Here is a 22639-nt window from a genome sequence, read left to right as displayed (position 1 = left end):
TCTGTTTAAAAGATTAATTTTTAAAAATGACCTTGACCACTCCTTCTGTTGTTATGAAGTTCAGGAAAGGGAAGTGCCACAAATAGAAGAGAGGAGCATTTGGAACAGTTTAATATTCTGTAAGTGCCAGTGAGGGGCCACAGAAGAGAACATTCCATCCCCCTCCTGCTATGGCCTTCCTTCCAGGTTTCCACAAAGATCAGATAGAGGAGATGGCCCCAGGAGAGCAGCAGGACCCAAGCACATGTAACCAATTGCTTTCTTTGCCTGTAGTAAAGTTCACATTTTGATTGCTTCTCCAGATTATGTTGATCCAGACATATTTTATGCAGTCATCCGGATCTTTCTCTCTGGGTAAGTAAAGTTCAATTGTTTTCCTGCATGAGGCCTCTGTAGCATATGCCAAATTTCTGAGAGGAGATGGGAGCTTCCTATGGCAAGAAACACACCAAGAAACCCTTGCTAGCAAAGTGATCATTTGGATCCACCCTTGGATAAAAGAGGTGGGGTACCACCTGCATGACAAATGACACTGAAGGTTGAATATTTAAGCTTGTAATAATTTTCCTTAGACCATCATATTAGATTCATTTGTATTCACTTAGAATCCCATCTCAGTGGTAGAAAAAAAAAGCCAGTATGTAACCACGAAGCTGGATCATTTATATCCATTCTCTTCCCCTTGTTACCAAGGCAGATGAGAGCATAGAAAGTGGCTTAATAGCTTTCTTCTAATGTTCCTAGAAGAGCTACCCCAAGCCATTTGTTCTATTTGCAGGTCTCTTCTTTTGTCACATAGCCTGTCATTTCTCCAGTTACAGAACTCTACCCTTAGATACATTTCTTCCTTTAAATACATTAGTTCTATCTTGACATGTTTTAATCAAATTCCTTTCCTATTCATATTAATTGAGAGAAATTAAGTGTATTTGTTTGATTTTTTTAATGGTGAATAGGGAAAAACAAAAATAGTGAATGAATGAGGTGAAAAATGTGAAATAGAACTCACCTCGTGTTCCATCTTGATAATGAGGAGATGCTGAAGTGCTATTGACAGAAAGAATCTGAAGCTGTGCCTGAAAGTAATCAGAGACAAATCCAATACCAAAACCATAGATTTGTTGATTTATCAGTAGATTTAGTGGTATATTACATTGGTGCAAAAAGGGAATGACAACGTGAACTCAGTACTTTCTCTAGATTGAGTAGGTCTGGAGTGTGAGACACTCAAAGGGGAGGCCAGTGTGGCCTCAGTCGGGCTCAGAGAATGGAAGCCAGAAGGTCTCCAGAAAATAACTGGAGAGTGATGGGTACCTGATTTATAAGGAAACAAGAAAAATGGGGAAGGGTGCAGAATGGAATTGGGGGTGTTTCTCAGAGTTCAGACTTCTGCTGTATGCCTACTCAGTCCCAAAATCCTCTCCAAAGAGATCATCTATCCTTAGAACTCTTCTTGCTCTCTGTGCATTTTGCATGTGCTCAGGGTTAAGACAAAAGATTTGATTATACAACAGTGATTCCAGCAACAATTGTTAAGCAAAACATGTAGATAGGTTTTGGTAGAATTAGAGAACAAAGGGTCATTTTTAAAAACATTTTAAATAGACCGGAATTAAGAAGTACTTAATTCTGGAAAATCCACTGTGTTTCATTTTGCTGTCAAATTTGTATTTGTGTTAGTCTTCCACTATTGCATAACAAATTTGTGTTAGTCTTCCACTATTGCATAACAAGTTAAAACAGCAGTTTAAAACAACACACATTTATTTTCTCACATTTCTGTAGGTCAGAAGGCCAGGCAAACTCAGCTTGGTTTTCTGCTTAGGGTCTCAAAATGCTGAGGTCAAGCTATCTGCTGGGCTGAGCCATTGTCAGGAGAGTCTGAGGAGTCATTTGCTTCTAAACTCATTCAGGTTTGTGGTAAAATCCAATTTTTTTTTTTTTTTTTTTTTTTTTTTGTGGTTTTGAAACTGAAGTCTCTGTGTCCTTGCTGGCTGTCGGATAGGAGGCCTCCTGTTTTCCTTGCCACATGGTATCCTGCAATGCAACCATGGAGCTTCCAATCCTTCTAGCACTTAAATCTCTCCGAATTCTCCTTCTGCCACTAGCCAGAGGAAAACTCTGCTTTTAAGGTCTTATGTGATTAGGTTGGGCCCACTGAGATTATGCAGAAAACTCCCTGTACTAAGGTCAACTGATTAGTAATCTTAATTACATCTGCAAAGTCTCTTTTGCCCTGCTGTATATCATATCGATAGGCATGCAAGCTTATAATATGAAGAATTCTAGGAACTAGAACAGAAATCTTGGGGCAATTTTTTTTTTAAGATTTTATTTATTTATTCATGAGAATACACAGAGAGAAGAGAGAGAGAGAGAGAGAGAGGCAGAGACACAGGCAGAGGGAGAAGCAGGCTCCATGCAGGGAGCCTGACGTGGGACTCGATCCCGGGTCTCCAGGATCTCGCCCCGGGCTGTAGGTGGCGCTAAACCGCTGAGCCACTGGGGCTGCCCCTTGGGGCAATATTTTTAAAATTCTACCCATCATGATGAAATGGTCACTGCAAGGGCATATTGTTTTCATTAAAATAAGTTCTGGGTCAGTGATGCATTTTATCTTGATCTACATGAATGTCTCCCCTCTGCCTGATTCTCAAAAATATTTCCCATGTAGCACAACTACATCTGAATATCAATACATCTTAAATTTATTGATAAGTGTGGATGACTAGAATCATCTAGACTGTTGAGAATTCCCAAGACTTGTCTTGAAAAATCGAAATCTACTCCCATATTCTTGGTTTGTCCTATGTTTGATTTGTTGTTTTCATTTGCTTTTTTAAGAAAAATTTATTTGGGAGAGTTTCATCATCTGTAGATTAAAAGTATTCTTTTTATTTCCCTCTCACATTAAATTTCCAGGGAAGTCATCAGCCCCTGTGGAAAATGTCACTTCACTTCTTTCTTTTTTTCTTTCTGTTTACATTTCCTCTTAGGTTTCTTAGAAATATGCTATGAGAAAGACTAAAAATAACCTTGCCTACAGAGATTTGAAAGGAAACTAATTCTTTTCTTTTACCAACAGTAGTTTAGGCCTGAGAGTACACGGGAGCAGTCCTTGGTCTAAGTCAGAGAAATCCTACTTCCCATCCTCAGACTAATCTCATCATAGGTGGAGAACATGGGTTTTCAAAGTAGGTCCCCTTATTTTATCTTTTTGGACTTATGTGCTGGTGTTTTCCCTGTCACCTTCAATGTGGCTTTAACACATCCTCTTCATTTGAGGCACCAAAAAGAGATTGATTGATGTCTCCTGGCCATTTGAGCATCTGAGCTCTTTAGAGCTGGCTGCTAGGTCCTTTCCAGACAAACTTTTGGGTCTACATATTCTAGACATATAATATGGAATTATGGAGTGATATTTTTTTCACTCATTCAATCATCAACTATTTAGTGAGTGCTTACCATGTGCCAGGCACAGTTCCTAGTTGTAGGTATGGTGCAATAAAACAAAATAGCAACTCATTCCCATGGAGCTTACATTTTAATGATATGATCCAGATAATGCATAAATTAATATAATTAAAGTAAGTATATATTATATGTTACAACAATAAGTGATGTGGGAAAGTGCAAAGTAGGACATAGGACATCAGGGAGAGATAGGGATGGTAGCTGAAGTTTCTTATTTATTATGATCTGGGAATGCCACACTTCTAAGTGACACTCGTGCAGGTATCTGAAGGAAGTGAGAACTAAAACACCTAGATATTTATTCCAAACAAAAGGAACAGACATTGCAATAACTCTGAGGTTGGAGCATGCTTGTCATGGAGGAATTGTTGCAACGAGGCCAGTATCACTGCAATGGAATACACACGGGGGAGAATGCAAAAGATAGAAGTGATAGCAAAAGACCAGATCATGTCAGAGCTTGTTGGCTCCTTTCTGAGAGAGAAAGTCAGTAGTAGCAAGTCTGGATAAAAATGACATGATCTCTCTTAAGTTTGAATCACTAATCTATCTTCTAAGTGAAAAATAGATGATTTGAGAACAGGCCTGGAAGCCAGGAAAGTATTAAAGAAGCTATCCCACAATCCAGGATGCTAGCTTGGACTACAGTGGAAGCAGCAGAGGTGCTGAGAAATGTTCAGTTGTGGACATGACTGAAGGTAAAGTAGACAGGATCTGCTATTGGATTGCATGCAGAAGGGAGAGAATAAGATCAGATGAAGATGACACCAAGGTTTTGGCCTGGTCCACTGAAAGGAAGGAGTTACCATTTTCTCTGATGAGGAAGGCTGTAGGAGGAACAAATTAGGCAAAAGAGAGGGGAAGTTGGGAGCTCAGTTTGGGACATGCTCATTCCTGTGGTGATATCTGTAAGTAGGTGGTTGAATACATGAGTCTGGACCATAATGGAGAGATCCAGGTAAACGTGTATGCTTTTAAATTGTCTTAATATAGTTGCTTTTTAAATCAATGAAGCTAGATAAGACCACTTGGGAAGTGAAAGTAGCAAGAAGCCGAAAGATTGAGCCCTGATAAAGTCCAACACTTAAAGCGTTCATGATGAGGAGGAGACTGTTGAAAGAGACCAGACTGACTATCTGAGATCATCCACAGGATGGCAAAGACAGCTCTGAACCAGTGTGGCCTCTCTTTGCTCACTTTTTCAATACTCCTTCCCCATAAATGGTTATTTAGAGATTTTATTGAAGCAGTGCTCTGAGCTCTGACAAGTCATAAAACTTCTCATAAACCCATTTAATTATGCTGCAGCTTTAGGAAGTAGGTGCAATTTAGGACTGAGACTCACAAAGGTGTGTGCAAAGTTGCAGCGTAATGATGGAGGGAGCAGAGATTCCAACTCACCTGAATAATATAAAATGGCTAATATTTAGCAAATATTTAATATGTTTCAGGCACTGAGCAGGTATTATTTTAATTCGTTCTCACAACAACCCAGTAAGATGGATCCTAGTATCTCTTACCTGAGGCTCAGAGAGGTTAATTAACCAAGCCAATATTCACCATTAATAAATATCAAAGCTGAGATTAAATTCTTTAACTGCCTGAAAAAGAACCCTCTCTCCCAATAGCTACAGCATCTTCTAATCTTATGATCAGAATCCTTCCTTTGCTCTCCCCAGCTCTGCTTTCTATGCCTCATCTATTTAGAGTGATGCTGCCCCAACTGCAAAGGCCACTCTGACATTCATGTAGTGGAAACCATAGAACATCTGACCAAACAAGCCTCCAAAGAAAACACCACAGCTCCTTATAGCATTTCCTACCTCAAGAAAGTATTGGAAAAAGGTCATGAACAGCAAGAGCAGTCTGGCTATGGCTCTTGCATGTGTGTAATGCATTTCCCTTCTCTTGAGCAAAATGACTTTTAGAATTAAAGGAAGAAGGTGAGACATCAGTGTAAGCCTGTTATTTAAACCATTCCCAGCAGGGACTGTGGCTTGTTCCTGGCAATAACAAAAAAGATTCTATTCCTTAGTAAAAAGTGAAAATCTATATGCAGGCATCTCAAGAAAAAGGAAATAGAAAATTACAAGTTTGGGATTTACATTCTGGTTTCCCCATTTCTAACAATATGGAGCCTTAAAGATTTGGAGTCTTTGTTTATCTGTAAAATGGGTTTTAGAAAAACCTGCCTTCATCTACTCAAAAGAGGTCAAATGAGAACATGAAGGTGAAGGGGGTGTATACAGTAACATGTTGGCAGTACAATTAGAATATGTTCTTGGTGCTATTGTTTTTGTTTTATTATGGAGTCACCCACATAGTCTCTGGAATTAGTCGAGACCTATAAAAAAATGTGACCAGGAAATGAATAAAATAGTTGGAGGTAGAAGTAGGGCAACTCAGACACAAAAAGACAAAGAAATGGAATCAAGGTGACAGAAGAGGAGAGGAAGGGAGGAAGACCCACCTCATGTGAACAAGATTCAGGGCCTCAATTCCAGTCCATCTACATGTCCCTCTGGTAACCTGTAGGATTGCACTGTGTTCTCTTTATCGCTGCCCTCATTATCAATACCTGTTATCAAGAATATATTTGACAGAGGTACTCCCATAAAGTCAGGTAGTATTTACAACTGACAGTTCAGCATGACAACTGTTATAACTGTTTCAAGGAAGGGCAAAGGGGTGTGTGTGTGTGTGTGTGTGTGTGTGTGTGTGTGTGTGTGTTTACTTTCAAAGCTCTACTTGCAGAGTTAAAGATATCAGGTCATCAAGAGTAAGGTTAGCAGAAGGACTGAAGATTATTCCAGAGCCGCTAAATTGCTCCTATGGATCAGCACTGATATCATCTTTATAAATGAATTTTTCTAGTAAATATGTCATAGGAGCAATGCTAAGGATTCTTCTCTAAATATCCTTTACTTCTCTAGAATAACCCTTCAACTGAGGAAAGGAAGGGCTATATTCTGTGGCCTGTTATGATGTTGAAGCATGGTTAAGGACATGTCCTACAAAAATATCCAGTCTTTTGTTCTAAAATTAGCATTGAAATTATGTTTACTTTCTTACTTGACATTTCCATATCAGAAAATATGCTCTTAACTCCTAGCACCCACTCCTTCTCTTTGACTTTTACTCTGGCTTAGATGGAAGGATAACCCAGCAATGCCTGTGGGGTTGACCTATGAAGGAGTCTCCACAGAGCCCTTGAAGTACTCTGGAGGGAGTGCAGCTCAGAGCACAGTGCTTCATGCCTTTGATGAATTCTTAGGCATTTGTCATAGCAAGGAAAGTGGTAAGTCAGAAACTTTCTTTTTCTTTTTGTTCCATAACAGGAAGGAAAAACAGAGATATCTTTACCAATTGATAAGACCAAGTGTAAATTAAAATGTCACAAAGTCTATACTTCTCCCAATCAACCAGGAGGCGATGTGCCTGCCAAATGTTATTGTGTCAAGTCAATTAATATTTGATCTCAGCAGGATATTGGGTTTCACTTCCATCTTAAAACATTGCTATATATCCAGCTGTTTCCTGTAGTTTTGTTTGGATTCTTAAGCAGAAGCTTCCTGTCTCTAAACTGGGAGAGAGATCTGGAGTTTGAAAGCTGTGGCATCAAGTTACTAACTCTGGATATAGCTGGTGATGGGTCTGAGCTCCTCCACTAAAGCCTTTCCTTGTAAAATTGCTGCAACCTCAGGCCAAGTCTGTTTCGACTAGAAGAGGAGTCTACCAGGTTAGAAGCTGGAAATTATTCATTTCCTTACCTGCCAGCAGCAAGCCAATGTTTAATAGTTGCAAACAGGCCCTTCAGAGTACAGATTTTTCAAGTTGGATTAGAAAAAATGACTAGAACTTTGTGTCATAGAGTCCAGTCTCATCCACAAAAGTCAGTTGTCAAGAACTATGATAGTATTAAACACATAATGGATATCCTATAAATGATTGATCTATCTATATTTCCTATAAATATCTATTGATGTGATTTTTTAAAAGATTTTATTTATTTATTTGACAGAGAGAGCACAAGGAGGGGGAGAGGGAGAAGGGGAAGCAGGCTCCCCACTGAGTAGGAAGCCCAATGCAGGACTCAGTCCTAGAATCCTGGCATCATAACCTGAGCCAAAGGCAGACGCTTAACTAACTGAGCCAACCAGGTGCCCCTATTGATTTGATTTTTAAGCAACTTGACGTTGAGGCAATTATGAAAAAACAGTTGGTCATTCTTTATTTTCTTGCCCTTATAAAAGTCTTTTACTTTCCTCCTCCTTAGCATTCCCTCCAAACAAAGCACCTAGGAAGCAAATTTTAGCAGAGTATTTAGCAAATCAGCTCAAGGTTTATGCCTTACATTTGTAGATATCTCCCATGATGATTATTAGCAAGGTACTTTGCTCTCTGTGGGTATACAATACATATTTATACATCGGCTGATAGATCTAGTTCTAACTTAGTTATCTGAGATGTGCTGCTTCATTTTTCCTTCCCATCTCCTATCAGTAGTCAAGGATATAGTATTTGACTCCTATGAGCAAAAGAGCCAGGAATGTAGATTGGACAGTTAGAACAAAAGTGAGTTTTTGCTGCACTAATGTCCAGAAAAGTAGACAGGCTCTCTTATCTTGCCATGTGGAGCTATGACCTTGTTCTGGTTTGTTCCTTTCAGCTGACTTTCTGCACAGGATGAGGGAGTACATGCCTCCTTCCCATAAGGCCTTTATAGAAGAAATCCATTCAGCTCCCTCACTGAGAGACCACATCCTGTCCTCTGGAAATGACCAACTTCTGACAACCTATAACAAGTGTGTGGAGGCCCTGGTGGAGCTTCGCAGCTATCACATCACTGTGGTGACCAAATACCTCATCACAGTGGCCACCAAAGCAAAGGGCAGGAAGCCAAACCATCTCCCTGGGCCATCACAAGCCTTAGAAGAGAGGGGCACAGGTGGCACTGTAGTTCTGAGCTTCCTGAAGAGTGTCAGGGACAAGACTTTAGAGGCAATTCTCCACCAAAGTGATTAAGAGACTGCCCTCTGCCCAACAATGCAAAACCAGCAAACTTGGGTGTCCCTTTCCCTCTCTCCCTTTGGAGCGCACATGGGCCTGAAGAATAAGAATGTCTGGAATAATCTGAAAGGGATATCAGCCTTATATATGTTCCTGCACTGTAGAACACCATCTCCTCCTGGGTTGAGAGCTGTTTGTCTTCACAGAGGAAAATTTCTGCAGCCAGAAACGTTCCTTTCCCTGATTACTGCTTAATAGCAAACAGCTTTGGACACTTCCTCATTCAGAATGCTACAGAGGAGCAAGTGTGCCCCTATTCTATTTGCAAAGTGTTAGAAAACCAATCTAAATTTCAAAAACCAAATAAAATTGCGCGTAGACAGATGCCCTTGTTGATTTCTTTAAAAAGCAAGTTAAATATTCATACATTCATTCATTTAGTTAACAGCTTATTATGTTCCTACTGAGTGCTGGTTTAGGGATTAGAGCAGAGATTGAAAAAAAAAAAAACAAAAAACAAAAACCAGAGATTGTCTGGGGCCCCGTCTGGCCTTCTTGCATATGCCGAGTTTGTGGCAGAAGGTTGGAAACGCTCCGATGGCGAAGTGGAGGAAAGACGAGGCTCACATAAGTCTTGGAAGTCACCGGTACAACAATGAATAGTTAATGATGTGGGAACGGATGAGGCTCTTTCACATGTTTCATCAATTTGCAAATTCTATTTTAGTTTCCTTCTTCATTTTTAGAAGAATGATTCTTTCTCCTGACACTGAAAGTTTGTATTTGTAAAATGAGTTAATTGACCTATTGGAAGTAAATGATCAAAATGGGAATAAATAGTAAATCCACATACTTAGTTGACAAATAGATGTAACTTTTGATCAATTCATTATCTATCTCAAGATCTCATTTCATCTAATAATAGAAAGCTAGAAAACTTTAATCTTGCCAATTTAGGGTAAACTCCACGAATTTAGGCTACCCTCCATCCAGCCCCACTATTCACACACACATATTACTGGGACAGTATTTAGATTCCAGAGGACCAATCAAGGAGAGTACCTGATCATTGGGGGTAGCCTCCACCCAAGTTAACATCTGCTGACACAGTCCCCCTCCCCATATGGGTACTGGTCGAATGGAGCTTACAGCTTATCTCATCCTGTCTAAGAGGCTTTTCAGATTACTCAGCTTTCAAAGTCCTATATCATGCCACTTGGAAAAAACACCTGACTACTTTCCACATCCCCTAGGCCCTTAAACCCCACTCTGACTATATGTATATTATATGTACTGCATATATACTATAGTATACTATAGGTATTACAGTATACCATACATCATGCTCTCTCTCTCTCTATATGTGTGTGTGTGTGTGTGTGTGTATATATATATATATACACACACATACACACAGCATATATATATGATATATATATATATATCATATATATATGAGAGAGAGAGATTTTTAGAAATTGGCTTGTATGATTATGAGGCTGGAAATTCCAAAACCGCAGGGTAGACCAGTAGGCTGGAGGCCCAGCGATGCAACAATTGAAAGACTGGCTACCTTTTCATTTAAATGTTCATCTCATCCATACAAAACAGCCTCACAAAAACAACCAGAATAATGTTTGACCAAATATCTTGGCATCATGGCCCAGCCATGGTGACATAAAGTTAACCATCAGAAGCCTCCTTGAGAAGAACCTGAATTAGGATCGTTATGGTATCTGACACACACCCTCCCCACATCTTTATCAGAGAAGAATCATCCTTTGTAATGATGGAGAGGAGGTACAAAAATGGCATAGAGTACAGCTATCCCCAAGAGATGCTGGGAAAGGATGTAGCAGTGCATTGGAGAGAAACCCCTAGAGAAAAGCACAGAATACTGCACCAAAAAACCTGACCACATTGACAACTAAAGGCTTTCTATGCTGCATGATCCATGTAGAATGAAACCATCGTCTCTGTTAATAAAAATAACAACCCATTGTTTCTCAAAGTTGATATTATAGGAGTAAGCTTCATCTGGGAAGGGGGATAAGACCTTAAAGTCCTAAACCTTGTACATGAGAGTCACCTTCATCTATGCTGCTCCACTCTACCTAGTCCTACCGGGGTCAAGGGGTCACCAATTACTTTTCATACTGTGTCCACATACAGCTAGGATTACTTTAGTAATTTTTAGAAGACTTTAGTAAAGATTCAGGGATGATTTCAAAAGGAAGCAAACAAAAACCATAAAGGAATACTAGTTAAATGGCCTGGGTAACATGCCATGTGCATTCTGCAGGCACACAGGTCCTACACTTCCTCATTCCTAGGCTGCATGCTGGTGAACGGGATCCCCCAAACTCTCAGCTTACAGGATGTCAAACCAAGACAGTGAGGCTCAGAGACTGAGTTTCTCCTCCCCTGTTGTTAGTCTGAAATTTGTTTTTTGTTGTCTCAGTCCAATCTATATTGGGTTAAAATCAAAATAAAACAAAACACCAATGATAAAGAAATGCTTGATACCTGTGAGATCCTATCCAATTTAAGATCTGGGATAAAAAACTTGAGGTAACTACAAGCCAATTATTCCTTCCACAACAATGAATTTCACCCACCAAGTTCTGTCTTGCATTTTCTGGTGCACAAATGTCCTATTTGCTTTGCTAATGGAAGAAATGTTCTTCTCTTTCTTTGTTCATATAACAGTAAACTTAATAAAGAAGTCGGATATCACTGCTTTCTGAAATGCAATCGCTAGTTAATTTTTGCAGTTTAGCATCTGCTTCCCACTAACATTAAAAAACTGAGTTCTTGAATGTAAGCATCATCAAAAATAAATGATTTTTCGTTTGCAAAGTAATTTCCTTTGTAAACTCACAAATCTATTGGCCCACGTGGTTCTATGGCAGCTGTATAGATTTCAAACCAAACTGGATTACTGTATTTGCCTTTAATTATCCACAAATAATTTTTCTTTTAAAGGTGTCAGTCAGAATTTGGTGTCACTGTACATTGGGAGCCATTTGCAGAGGGCCTTAGACCCCTACTCTGAGCCTTCACAGGCCATATCTTTCTTCACAAGGCAAGGAGTCCTGGGACCAGTAGAACTTGCCTTTAGGATGATCAGCTTTTTAAAGACCCAATCAGGGGCACAGCCATACTAGACAAAATAACAATAATGATAATAATAAGAAGAAAATGTAATTATGTACGTATCTGTTATTAATTTATCACTAAAATATGAAAAATAAGCAGCCATTTGAAATTATATTGCCATATTTGGCATTATTTACTTCTCTCTTGCATAAATGCTATCATTAAAAAAAATTGGCTATTTAACACTGGCAGTAAATAGTAATTAATAAGATATTTGAACAAATAATATGTAATTGCTTTCATTTTAATTATGTAAACTTTCCAAGAGAGTTCAGGAAATGTGATGACTATGCTCACAATGTAAAAATCATATTCACACTGTCTCAACACAAAACACAATGGTTCATCCACAGGCAGATCTGCTGTCTACTGTTCCTACTTGGAATTAGGACTTGCTTCAGGTGCTGGCTTTGGTCATATCACTCAGAGCGAGCAGTAATGGGCTGTCCATCACTGTGAACATGAACTACATTTGTCAACATAAACGGTCAGGGGAAAACTCACTAACAACAACTATGGAAGATGGATAATCGGCACCATAGCCATTTGACACTAAAACAGGGTTACCATCATATGGATTTTTCATTCTTCTTTTAATCTTTTGACACAAGATTGAAAAGTGGGGGCTTTAAAACATCCCAGTGAAGGTTTTCATAGGACATGGGATTTCTAGTGGTAAACACAAGTCAGATTTAGGTAACCAAGTTTGGTCACCAGACCTGTCCTCTAAGAGCCCACACCATCTCCATTACCATCATTTTCCAAATCATGCTCTGGGTGCCTGGAGCTCCAGAATACCTTGCACAAATGGTCTCAAGAGTGCTAACCCTGTATCCTTACCCAAAGAATACAAAAATACCAAATCAAAGGGATACATGTATCCAGATGTTTATAGCAGCATTACCAACAAGAGCCAAATTATGGAAAGAGCCTAAATGTCCATCCAAATGATAATGGATAAAGAAGATGTGGTACACACACACACACACACACACACACACTGGAATATTACTCAGCCATAAAAAGAATGAAATCTTGACATTTGCAACCACATGAGTGGAGCTAGAGTATTTCATGCCAAGTGAAACAAGTCAGAGAAAGACAAATACCATATGATTTCACTCACATGTGAAACTTGAGAAACAAAACAGATGAACATAGGGGAAGGGAAAAAAAGAGAGGAAAGCAAATCATTAGAGACTCTTAATGATAAACAACAAACTAGGGTTGCTGGATGGAAGTGGGCAATGGAGATGGGCTAAACTGGTGATGGGCATTGAGAAGGACACTCGCTGTGTTGAGCACCGGGTGTGATACATAAGTGATGAATCACTAAAGTCTACTTGTGAAATCAATATTACACCATATATTATCTAACTAGAATTTAAATAAAAATTTGAAAAAATTAAAAAAAGAAAGTATCTTTTTTAGGTAGAATAATAGCACATCTTTTATTTATTTGCTAACCTAATTTATAATTTTTACATATGTGTAAACAGAAATGGTACCTGGATGTCCATTTGCACTTTCACCCCAGGCCCTGGCAATCATTGGCAGTGAGGATTGTCTGATGCAGATCAAGCGGGTTAAACTTTGCTTGCAAGGCTGGCTCACGACCACCAGAGGGCAATCGCGACCCGCGATGCTCAGCCCCAAAGCTCCAAGCAAGGTGTGGATTGCCAGCTGATCTCACAGGCCAAAGGTTTTTTCCTAGTTTTTAAAAGTATCTCTTTCTCCACAGTAGCACTGGGTCCAGAAATCCGGAGACGTTATCACCCAGAACCCTGCCTCCACACAGAACCACATAAATCAATCCAGATAGATATCTGTGTCCAAAAGCAAACCATTCTTTACGCATTTTAATAGGGATATTCTGGGTGCTAGAACTGTGGAAATTTGCATTCCTCTTTTTATATTTTTCTTTATTAAAAAGAAAAACATCAATGCTTTTCTTTTCTTTTTTTAAAGCTGGAAAGGAATTCTTCATCTTACTTCCCTGACTAGTCGTATCCGAGGATCTTTACTGTCAGGGAAGCTTAAATGCTGCCAAATTGTGAAGATTAGTAATAGGACTGAGCATTGAAGAGAAAGATCACATAAATATAGGAAACAGGAAAAGCCAAATAACTGCCTTAGGCTTAGAAAAAGGTTAGTTGAGGTTTTGTGTATAAGAGAAGACAACTATCATGACTCATTAAATATTTCTTTCCTCATTGCCCCCTTACCCATCCCAACTCTGTGGCACTTAGCCATGTGTGACTGGTGGAGAACACCTCCTATGACAATAGCTCAGTGATGCAATCTGCACCTGCAAATAGGTGGCCCAGTTAAAAATGTCCTATTACGGCAAGCACTGGAGTTATGGCAAACTCTGGAGAGGGAAATGGGGATGGCCTGAGTCAGTGGACAGAATAGGCAATGTGGCATCTAGCTGAACGGCTCACTGTTACCAAGCTCAACCTGCTGTCAAAGAACAAAAGAGGCATAAAAGAACACAAACTTAGAGTGTCCTAATTTATCATTTTCCTTTTCCATTAACTTCCAGTGACCAATAAAGACACTGAACAGAGAACTTAAAATTCTCATGTGAAACTAATGAAGACAACAAATCTACACTGTATACTACTCAATCCCCTGTAGCTGCATAGTAAATACAAATTTGAGATTAGTGATCTCAACACAGGGTATGAAGATCATACGAATCTACTCATAACGTCCTTCCTTTCCATGGCACCTGCCTGGGTACAAATTCTAGTTCCTCCGTTCAATAAATTTGCAAAATCTTCATGTTTCACTTTTAGGGTAATAATCACACTTACATGGTATGATAATTATATGAGTTATTATATGTAAAAGGCACTCAGACCAGTGTGTACATAGAGCAAACATCATCTAACCACATACTGCTATTATAATTGCTGTTATTAATTTCCAGGGACTGTTAGATGCACTGTTGAATAGTGTGGAGGAAAGCTTGCTTTCATAAACCCAAGACAGAGTCATAGAAGAGTTCCACTTATTTCTGTCCTCTCAGACTTCACCCGAAAGGAGAAATTTATGATCTAAGAACCCCAGAAAAAGGCCTTTGGAAAAATTGAGAAATTCCTATTGCATTGCTTTCTCATCTTTTTTAGGGAAATATTTTTCTTAGATGGTTTGATTGCCATCACATTCACTACACAAAAACCTTTCCATCACTCCTTCTAAACTCTAAATAATATAAAATATCTAATTTTAAATCAACCCAAAATCATGTCAGCGTTGTGAGAGAAGTGGAGATACGTAGATTTTGAAACAAAACAAAACAACAGCTAGAACTAGGATCACAGCTAAAGACTTATTTTCTTTAAAGATTTTATGTATTTATGTGAAAGAGAGCAAGTGCAGAGGGAGAGGGAGAAGCAGACTCCCCGCTGAGTAGAGAGCCTGATGGGGCACCCCCTCCCAGGACCCTGGGATCATGACCTGAGCCCTGAACTGAAGGCAGACGCTTAACCAACTGAGCCACCCAGGTGTCCCCAGAGCTACAGACTGATAAGCATATTGGTAAGAAGGAGCTAATTTTCTGGGAGAAGGAATGCTATATCCTACTACCTGATGGGATGGGCTAAGCTGTAAAGTATGGGAAGTTTATCCTCCACACCTCTAACTTCTCTTGTCTGTGCCACCAACTCTCATCTTGGTGACATCTCTCAGCACAATGTTATATTTTATATAATCAAAAATATCTTAAGGATAAGTTTGTTGTTCTCTAATATTTTAAAATACGCCGGGATAGAATTGTGGCTCCATAGGGTCATTAATGACTCAGGTTTCTTCCTCTGTTCCTTGATGTCTTCAGGAAGTTTCTTCCACTTCTTGGTTTAAAATGGCTGCTGGAGCTCCAGCCATTCTATCTGCCCTGAGATCACAAGAAGAAAATGGAAAAGAAGGATAATTTTCTGTTCTTTTTGAGGAAACTTCCAAGAAGTCCCTTACTCTTTTTTTTTCTTCCATTTTTTATTGATCATGTCTTAGTCTCATAGCCTTCTTGGCTACAATAGAGACTAGCAAGCTTAGTCCTTAAACAGAACAACCATACACTTAGCAAAAAATAGTGTTCTGTTAAAAAAAGGAAGAAGGAGATGAATACACGTTGAGGTAGGCAACCAAACCCATCTGTATGCTATCTTTCTTAAATAGCCAAATTTTCTCAGGGCCCTTCATGTTTCTAGAAACTTTTCTTCAGAAAAGAATCTAAAATTCACTCTGTGGTATAAGAGATTGGTAAAGAAGGAAAGCATTAACCTTGCCCAAGGATTTTGAATTACCATAGGCTGAAAACCTTAAGTTAGGTTATTAAGCAATGCTGGTAAATTTTCAAGGGAAGGAGAAGGACAAGAGAGTAGAGGTGGTGTTGACAGGAGCAGGGGATGAACTCCCTCTGAGTTCTGTGAGGCAACCCACACCTCACCTAAAGCCAGGCAGCTGGCACTCAAATCCCAACACTATCTTCAACTCACAGCTAGCTACGCTGAAACAGAAGTCCTGCTTATATAAGTAGCTGCTCTCAGGTTGGAAGAAACTCTAGCTGTTCTCAAGGTCAGGAGTAAATTGTTTAAATGTGTTGCATTCCATAAGTTTACAGCAGTCTACATCTAAAATGTTAGTCCTAGGTCAGAGCTGGAAAATGTTTAGTACGATCAGGATTTTTATGCAAATAAATACCCGCCGTGTAGCTAGATGAGTGTATTCCTCCTGTGCCCATTTTGGGTACATAGCCTTGCCTCACTGAGCCTCAGAATCTCGGATTATGAAGTGAGCTGATTGCACTGCATGATCTCTGAGGTCTCTTCTCACATTCAGTGATGCTCTGCTGAGTGTGTAAGAGGTGTTCCTGGGCTGTGTGCACTGGGAATTAGTTCTGTCTGTGATCTTAACCACGAATTATTCTAAGCCCTAGTTGGTTCATTGGCATTTAGGCTGGACTCTACTTGTTTGCATTAAACATAAGGAACATTTATGACAAATACGGTAGTAAATAACAAACTAATTAATTATAGTTTAATAATGACATTCACCAGAGAAACCCATCTTCTCCCTTACCTGAAACACCCATCCCATAACCACCAGCTCCATTGAACAGGCCCTCCCTAGGCCATGGCTATCTGTTCCTTCCAAACAGTATCATGAAACATTTGAGCGACTATTGCTATTTGAAATCATGTTATCTTAACTCCTCATCATTTATGATGGCTAATTAAGTCATTCAACTCCATATATAGAGCCTGGAATTCCTCAGAACCTTCCCCTTCTGTATCTTCCTGATGAACTCCCAGGTATCTTGGAAGACTCGATTCAGACATCAGCCCCAGGGGGGCCTGGCTGCAACCCCCCACCTGCCACCTGCAGCCTGGCTGCCTAAAACTTGGACCTGCCTCTATTTCCAGATCTCTTTAATAGGGTATTTGCAATTACCTGTTGTATAACTGCTTCTTCTATGCGACTATAAATTCCATGAAGTCACCGCTGAGTCCCTTGTGCCAGCATAGGAGTATTTGGTAAATATTCTTTCAATGAGTGAAGGAATGAATAAGCTTGGAGAGTGTGTGGCAAGAACACATTTGGGATAGAGCCAGCAGTACAAACACAGAACTTCTGGTAAAAGGGGAAGAAACTGTCTTACCAGAGAACAGGAGTCTACTTAGCCCTCTAAAATCTGCAGCCTGGGGCAAATTATTTTGTGAGTCTTTCCCTCAATACACTTTATACTAGAAAAATCTTATTTATTTATTTATTTATTTATTTATTTATTTATTTATTTTTGATTTGCCAACATATAGTATAACACCTAGTATTTAAATATACATTGAGCAAAGTCTTAAATGCTGACAGACTTACAGCATGAGCATCAGGCATAACTCAGATAGAAGCATTCAGAGCATACAATAGTAGTAATGCCAAAATAATAATAATACTATGTGTACAATTTCCGAAGTGCATTCACAGTATTATTCCATTTGATTTTTCACCACAGGCTTGTCAGGTGGATACTATCATTATCCAGCTTCAGCTGATAAAGTAAAGAAAATGAAGCGGGGCAGTGAAAGCAGAATCCCAGCCAGCCGTCTTAGTGCCTCTGAAGTATCTCACAGAGGACTTGGTTTTCAGCATTTAGTCACTTGGACTCCTGCCCCAGGTTGCATCTGTGAATTTCTGTGACTCTTGGAAGCAGCACCCCAGATATACAGGATCCTAACATGGTGGCCCTGATTGGTGAGTCTACATTTAATGGCTTTGCGCAGAGATTTTCCCTAGAGTGAATCACCCTTTAGTCAACAGTGAGTCAGGTCATTTAACTCTAATCTTAAATTCATACTTCATAAACAGTTCCATTTACTCGAGATGTCTTTAATTTAAAAGCTAGGGGCAATGGTAATTGCAATTGCAAGAAGTACCCTCACAGAGAGAAAAGAGAGCAGAAAATGAAAGCACATGTCCCTTTTCATTCTAAATAAAAATATACATTAATACAGTTTCCTCCTCACTGCCCACCCTGTGGTCACATCCAGGACTCCTCAATGGTGAAGGAGGGAGCAATCTGAAGTGCATTTGCAATCTGGCCTCCTAGTTCTGGGATTAATCCAGAGACAGGGATCACTGGTTATTGCAGCAGTGATGGAGGAACTCTGCAGGTATGACTTTGAGAAGCCTCCCCAGCTTCCCACAGAGTTTCCCTAGGGGGGAAAAATGGAACAACTTTGGTTTGGTGCTTCATTAGTGCTCATCTCTGAAACCCTAATGATATTATAAAGCTATAGACCTGGATCGTTCTGTCCAAAGACGAAAGGAAGGCTTGATTTACTATCCCAGGCATAATAAAAAAGATCCTAGACTGAAATTCTCAGCAACACTGTCAAAGAGCTGCTTGATGTGGGTCCCACTTGCAGCTGAGGGACTGAATCATGGTCGGTATACAAGCTTTTATATACAGCACAGTAAAATAATTTAGTGATTTTAGAAATGGATAAAAATATTAGGGAATAGATTGTATGCTTTCCAACCAAGGGCATACTTTAAATGCCTGGTCCTCAGAGCATTCGTTTCTAGACCATCAAATAAATGATCATTTTTGGAGCACCTTTTACATTATATGTGCCAGGCACAAGATCAAGAAATAATATACATAAAGAATGGTCTCAAGACATGATCTCAAAGAGATCATGTTTATCCAAAAAGTCAGATGAAGGGTCAGGTTCACATTACCAGTGTTATGCAGCACTTTCCAAAACACCAGAATGACTCTGCTCTTTATCTGGTACTGGGAAACCATGAGCCTCAGGTAGAAAATGATGCATTAACATTTGGTGTTTATACCAGGCAAAAAGCTTCAAAACATCCATCTTCCATGAGTATTAGTATTTTAATAGGACTAGATCCATGAGCTCTCTTCCTGGTCTACCACTATGCTGTTTCACTCATGGTTTTAAGGGTAGCTCCCATCTATTCCAGAGCCCAGGCTTTCGGTTTCCTTCCTTCCGGTTTTCCTTCCTGACTGTGCTAAGGAAGATAGATATGCAGACTTGGTGATTGCAATCTATTTTTCACTTCTTTCTGAGACAAAAGACTTCTGATTCCATAGAAGCAAACTCTGGGGGGAACTGTTATGTCCAGAGACAGACTGATGCAGGCACAGGGAAATTTGGACATCTTATTTTTCCCTTCTTTTACCTTTTGTGAGACTATCCTAATGGGATATCTCTATGTCAAAAGTGCTCCATGTGTGGCTTCCTTCTACACACACCTTTTCCGAAAAAATGCTGAAGTAAATGTTTTCTTTTCTTTTTTCTTTTGGTCTGCAGCACCCTCCTTCATCTTTGTTTCCTTTTATGCAATCTTCTCAACTGTTCTAATGTGTTTACACCCAACCCTTAATTACTCATATGCCTGGCTCTATCTTACCCACAAGAGCACCTTCCAACTTCTACTAGGACTTAGGAATCAAGGTGAGAATGGCTGTTTTCCATTATTACCAGTGAGGCCAATTCCAATTTTCCTCCCCACAGATGTGACTTGATCATGTGTGACTAGGATATTCAATTATCCGGGCTAGTGGTATTGGCGTGTGACTCAAACAGGGTCAATCAGACTCTTCTCTGACTTTGGACACCGGGTGCTGAGGGAAGTTCATGAAAATGTAAGTAAAAGCCTGTCTGAGCATAAAACCATCAGAGACGGGGAAGTGGAGTCAAGAAAGGGAGGGGAGCAAGAAAGGTGGGAGGAGAAAAAGAGAGAGACAGAGCTTAGAAGACATGTCTCAAGCCACTGTAACTGAAGCCGGCACTGCCCTTGGACTTTCCAGTTTCCTAAGTCAATACATTATATTAAAAAATAAATAAAAAGCCTGGAATAAATGAACTACTGTCTATAACTATTTGTCCTCACTGTGTACCTGTCGTGGAATCTGCACCTGTCTTCCTTGTTTTAATGTTGCCAGACATGACCTCAGAATTATTAACAGAATTTCACGTTCATAGGTTCCTGGGTGAGATTTTATATTCTATTTAGTACTAACTGGGTTTCTCATACTGGCCATGTCTCTGGCTCTGTTTTTGTTTTATAGGTAAGTTTTAGTCTTACTCTGGATGATCCAGCTACGTCAGCCCATTTAAGCACACCGCACTCCATCCACCTTTCTCATCCCATCCTTGGTTTTCTCTGCTCTTCCCACTTGGCCTGAAAGTACACAGTGACCTTTCCAACCTACACAGCTGAGATTTAATACCCATTCAGAATATCAGGTAGCACTTGAAAAGAAAATGCCATAATTGTAGGAGTATGTCCACTTAGTACTGCAGCTTGTACTTCTGTATTTTGAAAGCAGAGATATTTTAAATGAAAAGGAATACAGGTGATCTCAAGTAGTTGGACAGGTCAGGGGGATTTAAGCTTTCCCAGCATTCTTCAAGCAGAGCCACACTCAAGATGTTGGTTGTTTCCTACTCTGCTCACATTCCTTTCTCTCTTTTTTTTAAAAAATAAATTTATTTTTTATTGGTGTTCAATTTGCCAACATACAGAATAACACCCAGTGCTCATCCCGCCAAGTGCCCCCCTCAGTGCCCGTCACCCATTCACCCCCACCCCCCGCCTTCCTCCCCTTCCACCACCCCTAGTTCATTTCCCAGAGTTAGGGGTCTTTATATTCTGTCTCCCTTTATGATATTTCCCACACATTTCTTCTCCCTTCCCTTTTATTCCCTTTCACTATTATTTATATTCCCCAAATGAATGAGAACATATAATGTTTGTCCTTCTCCGATTGACTCATTTCACTCAGCATAATACCCTCCAGTTCCATCCACATTGAAGCAAATGGTGGGTATTTGTCGTTTCTAATGGCTGAGTAATATTCCGTTGTATACATAAACCACATCTTCTTTCTCCATTCATCTTTCGATGGACACCGAGGCTCCTTCCACAGTTTAGCTATTGTGGACATTGCTGCTAGAAACATCGGGGTGCAGGTGTCCCTACGTTTCATTGCATCTGTATCTTTGGGGTAAATCCCCAACAGTGCAATTGCTGGGTCGTAGGGCAGGTATATTTTTAACTCTTTGAGGAACCTCCACACAGTTTTCCAGAGTGACTGTACCAGTTCACATTCCCACCAACAATGTAAGAGGGTTCCCTTTTCTCCGCATCTTCTCCAACATTTGTGGTTTCCTGCCTTGTTAATTTTCTCCATTCTCACTGGTGTGAGGTGGTATCTCATTGTGGTTTTCATTTGTATTTCCCTGATGGCAAGTGATGCAGAGCATTTTCTCATATGCATGTTGGCCATGTCTATGTCTTCCTCTGTGAGATTTCTCTTCATGTCTTTTGCCCATTTCATGATTGGATTGTTTGTTTCTTTGGTGTTGAGTTTAATAAGTTCTTTATAGATCTTGGAAACTAGCCCTTTATCTGATACGTCATTTGCAAATATCTTCTCCCATTCTGTAGGTTGTCTTTTAGTTTTGTTGACTGTATCCTTTGCTGTGCAAAAGCTTCTTATCTTGATGAAGTCCCAATAGTTCATTTTTGTTTTTGTTTCTTTTGCCTTCATGGATGTATCTTGTAAGAAGTTACTGTGGCCAAGTTCAAAAAGGGTGTTGCCTGTGTTCTCCTCTAGGATTTTGATGGAATCTTGTCTCACATTTAGATCTTTCATCCATTTTGAGTTTATCTTTGTGTATGGTGAAAGAGAGTGGTGTAGTTCCATTCTTCTGCATGTGGATGTCCAATTTTCCCAGCACCATTTATTGAAGAGACCGTCTTTCTTCCAGTGGATAGTCTTTCCTCCTTTATCAAATATTAGTTGACCATAACGTTGAGGGTCCACTTCTGGATTCTCTATTCTGTTCCACTGATCTATGTGTCTGTTTTTGTGCCAGTACCACACTGTCTTGATGACCACAGCTTTGTAGTACAACCTGAAATCTGGCATTGTGATGCCCCCAGCTACGGTTTTCTTTTTTAAAATTCCCCTGGCTATTCGGGGTCTTTTCTGATTCCACACAAGTCTTAAAATAATTTGTTCTAACTCTCTGAAGAAAGTCCATGGTATTTTGATAGGGATTGCATTAAACGTGTAAATCTTGGGACTCAGACCAAGTGGGTGACAGATGAATCAGAGAGAAACATCTACATTTTGAATATTTGACTCACACTGAAGGAGAAACACTGTATGACCTCAAAGAAGGTCCACAAGTAACCACAGATCCTTGACTCAAAAAAAAATTTTCCCAAACCATTATACATGAAAGAAATTAATATTCCCCATCTGATCTCCTAGTGCTTACTTAGCTAGGTCACTCTCTACTCTTTGCAACAAACCATATAAATCCAATAAATGCTATAAAACCACAGTGTCTCCTTTACCAATATGAGGACAGCTCTGTTCATCCCATACATTAAACCAAGGCAGAGTGGGGGGGGGGGGGGCAGGGCAGGGACTTGAGGTCCAAGTTATGTG

General features: G+C 39.7%; 1 protein-coding gene and 1 long non-coding RNA gene across 8 annotated transcripts in view; one reads left to right on the top strand and one right to left on the bottom strand.

The window, feature by feature from the left end:
• The window catches only part of IDO2 (indoleamine 2,3-dioxygenase 2), a 55981-nt gene extending 47112 nt beyond the window's left edge, over positions 1-8869 (top strand). For 5 of the 7 annotated variants that reach the window (XM_025437314.3, XM_025437475.3, XM_025437662.3 and 2 more), the window contains 3 exons: positions 303-354; positions 6624-6772; positions 8144-8869. In XM_025437314.3, coding sequence (XP_025293099.3) covers positions 303-354; positions 6624-6772; positions 8144-8499 — 557 coding nt within the window. In that variant the 3' untranslated portion in view covers positions 8500-8869. Of the gene's footprint in view, positions 1-302; positions 355-6623; positions 6773-7036; positions 7214-8143 lie in introns of all 7 variants that reach the window. The other 2 variants (XR_003132258.3, XR_003132251.3) reach the window with 2 other exon arrangements.
• Positions 296-17208, bottom strand: LOC112653645 (uncharacterized). Its single transcript, XR_003132355.3, has 3 exons — positions 17101-17208; positions 1010-1076; positions 296-431 (listed from the first exon to the last, which is right to left on the bottom strand). It is a non-coding gene; the product is annotated as an uncharacterized LOC112653645 (long non-coding RNA).
• Positions 17209-22639: the final 5431 nt, after the last annotated feature.

Source organism: Canis lupus, chromosome 16 (assembly GCF_003254725.2).
Source record: "Canis lupus dingo isolate Sandy chromosome 16, ASM325472v2, whole genome shotgun sequence".
In the NCBI taxonomy this organism is placed as follows: Eukaryota; Metazoa; Chordata; class Mammalia; order Carnivora; family Canidae; genus Canis; species Canis lupus.
The sequence above is the reverse complement of the archived record's forward strand: the minus strand, read 5'-3'. Positions and strand labels throughout refer to the sequence as shown.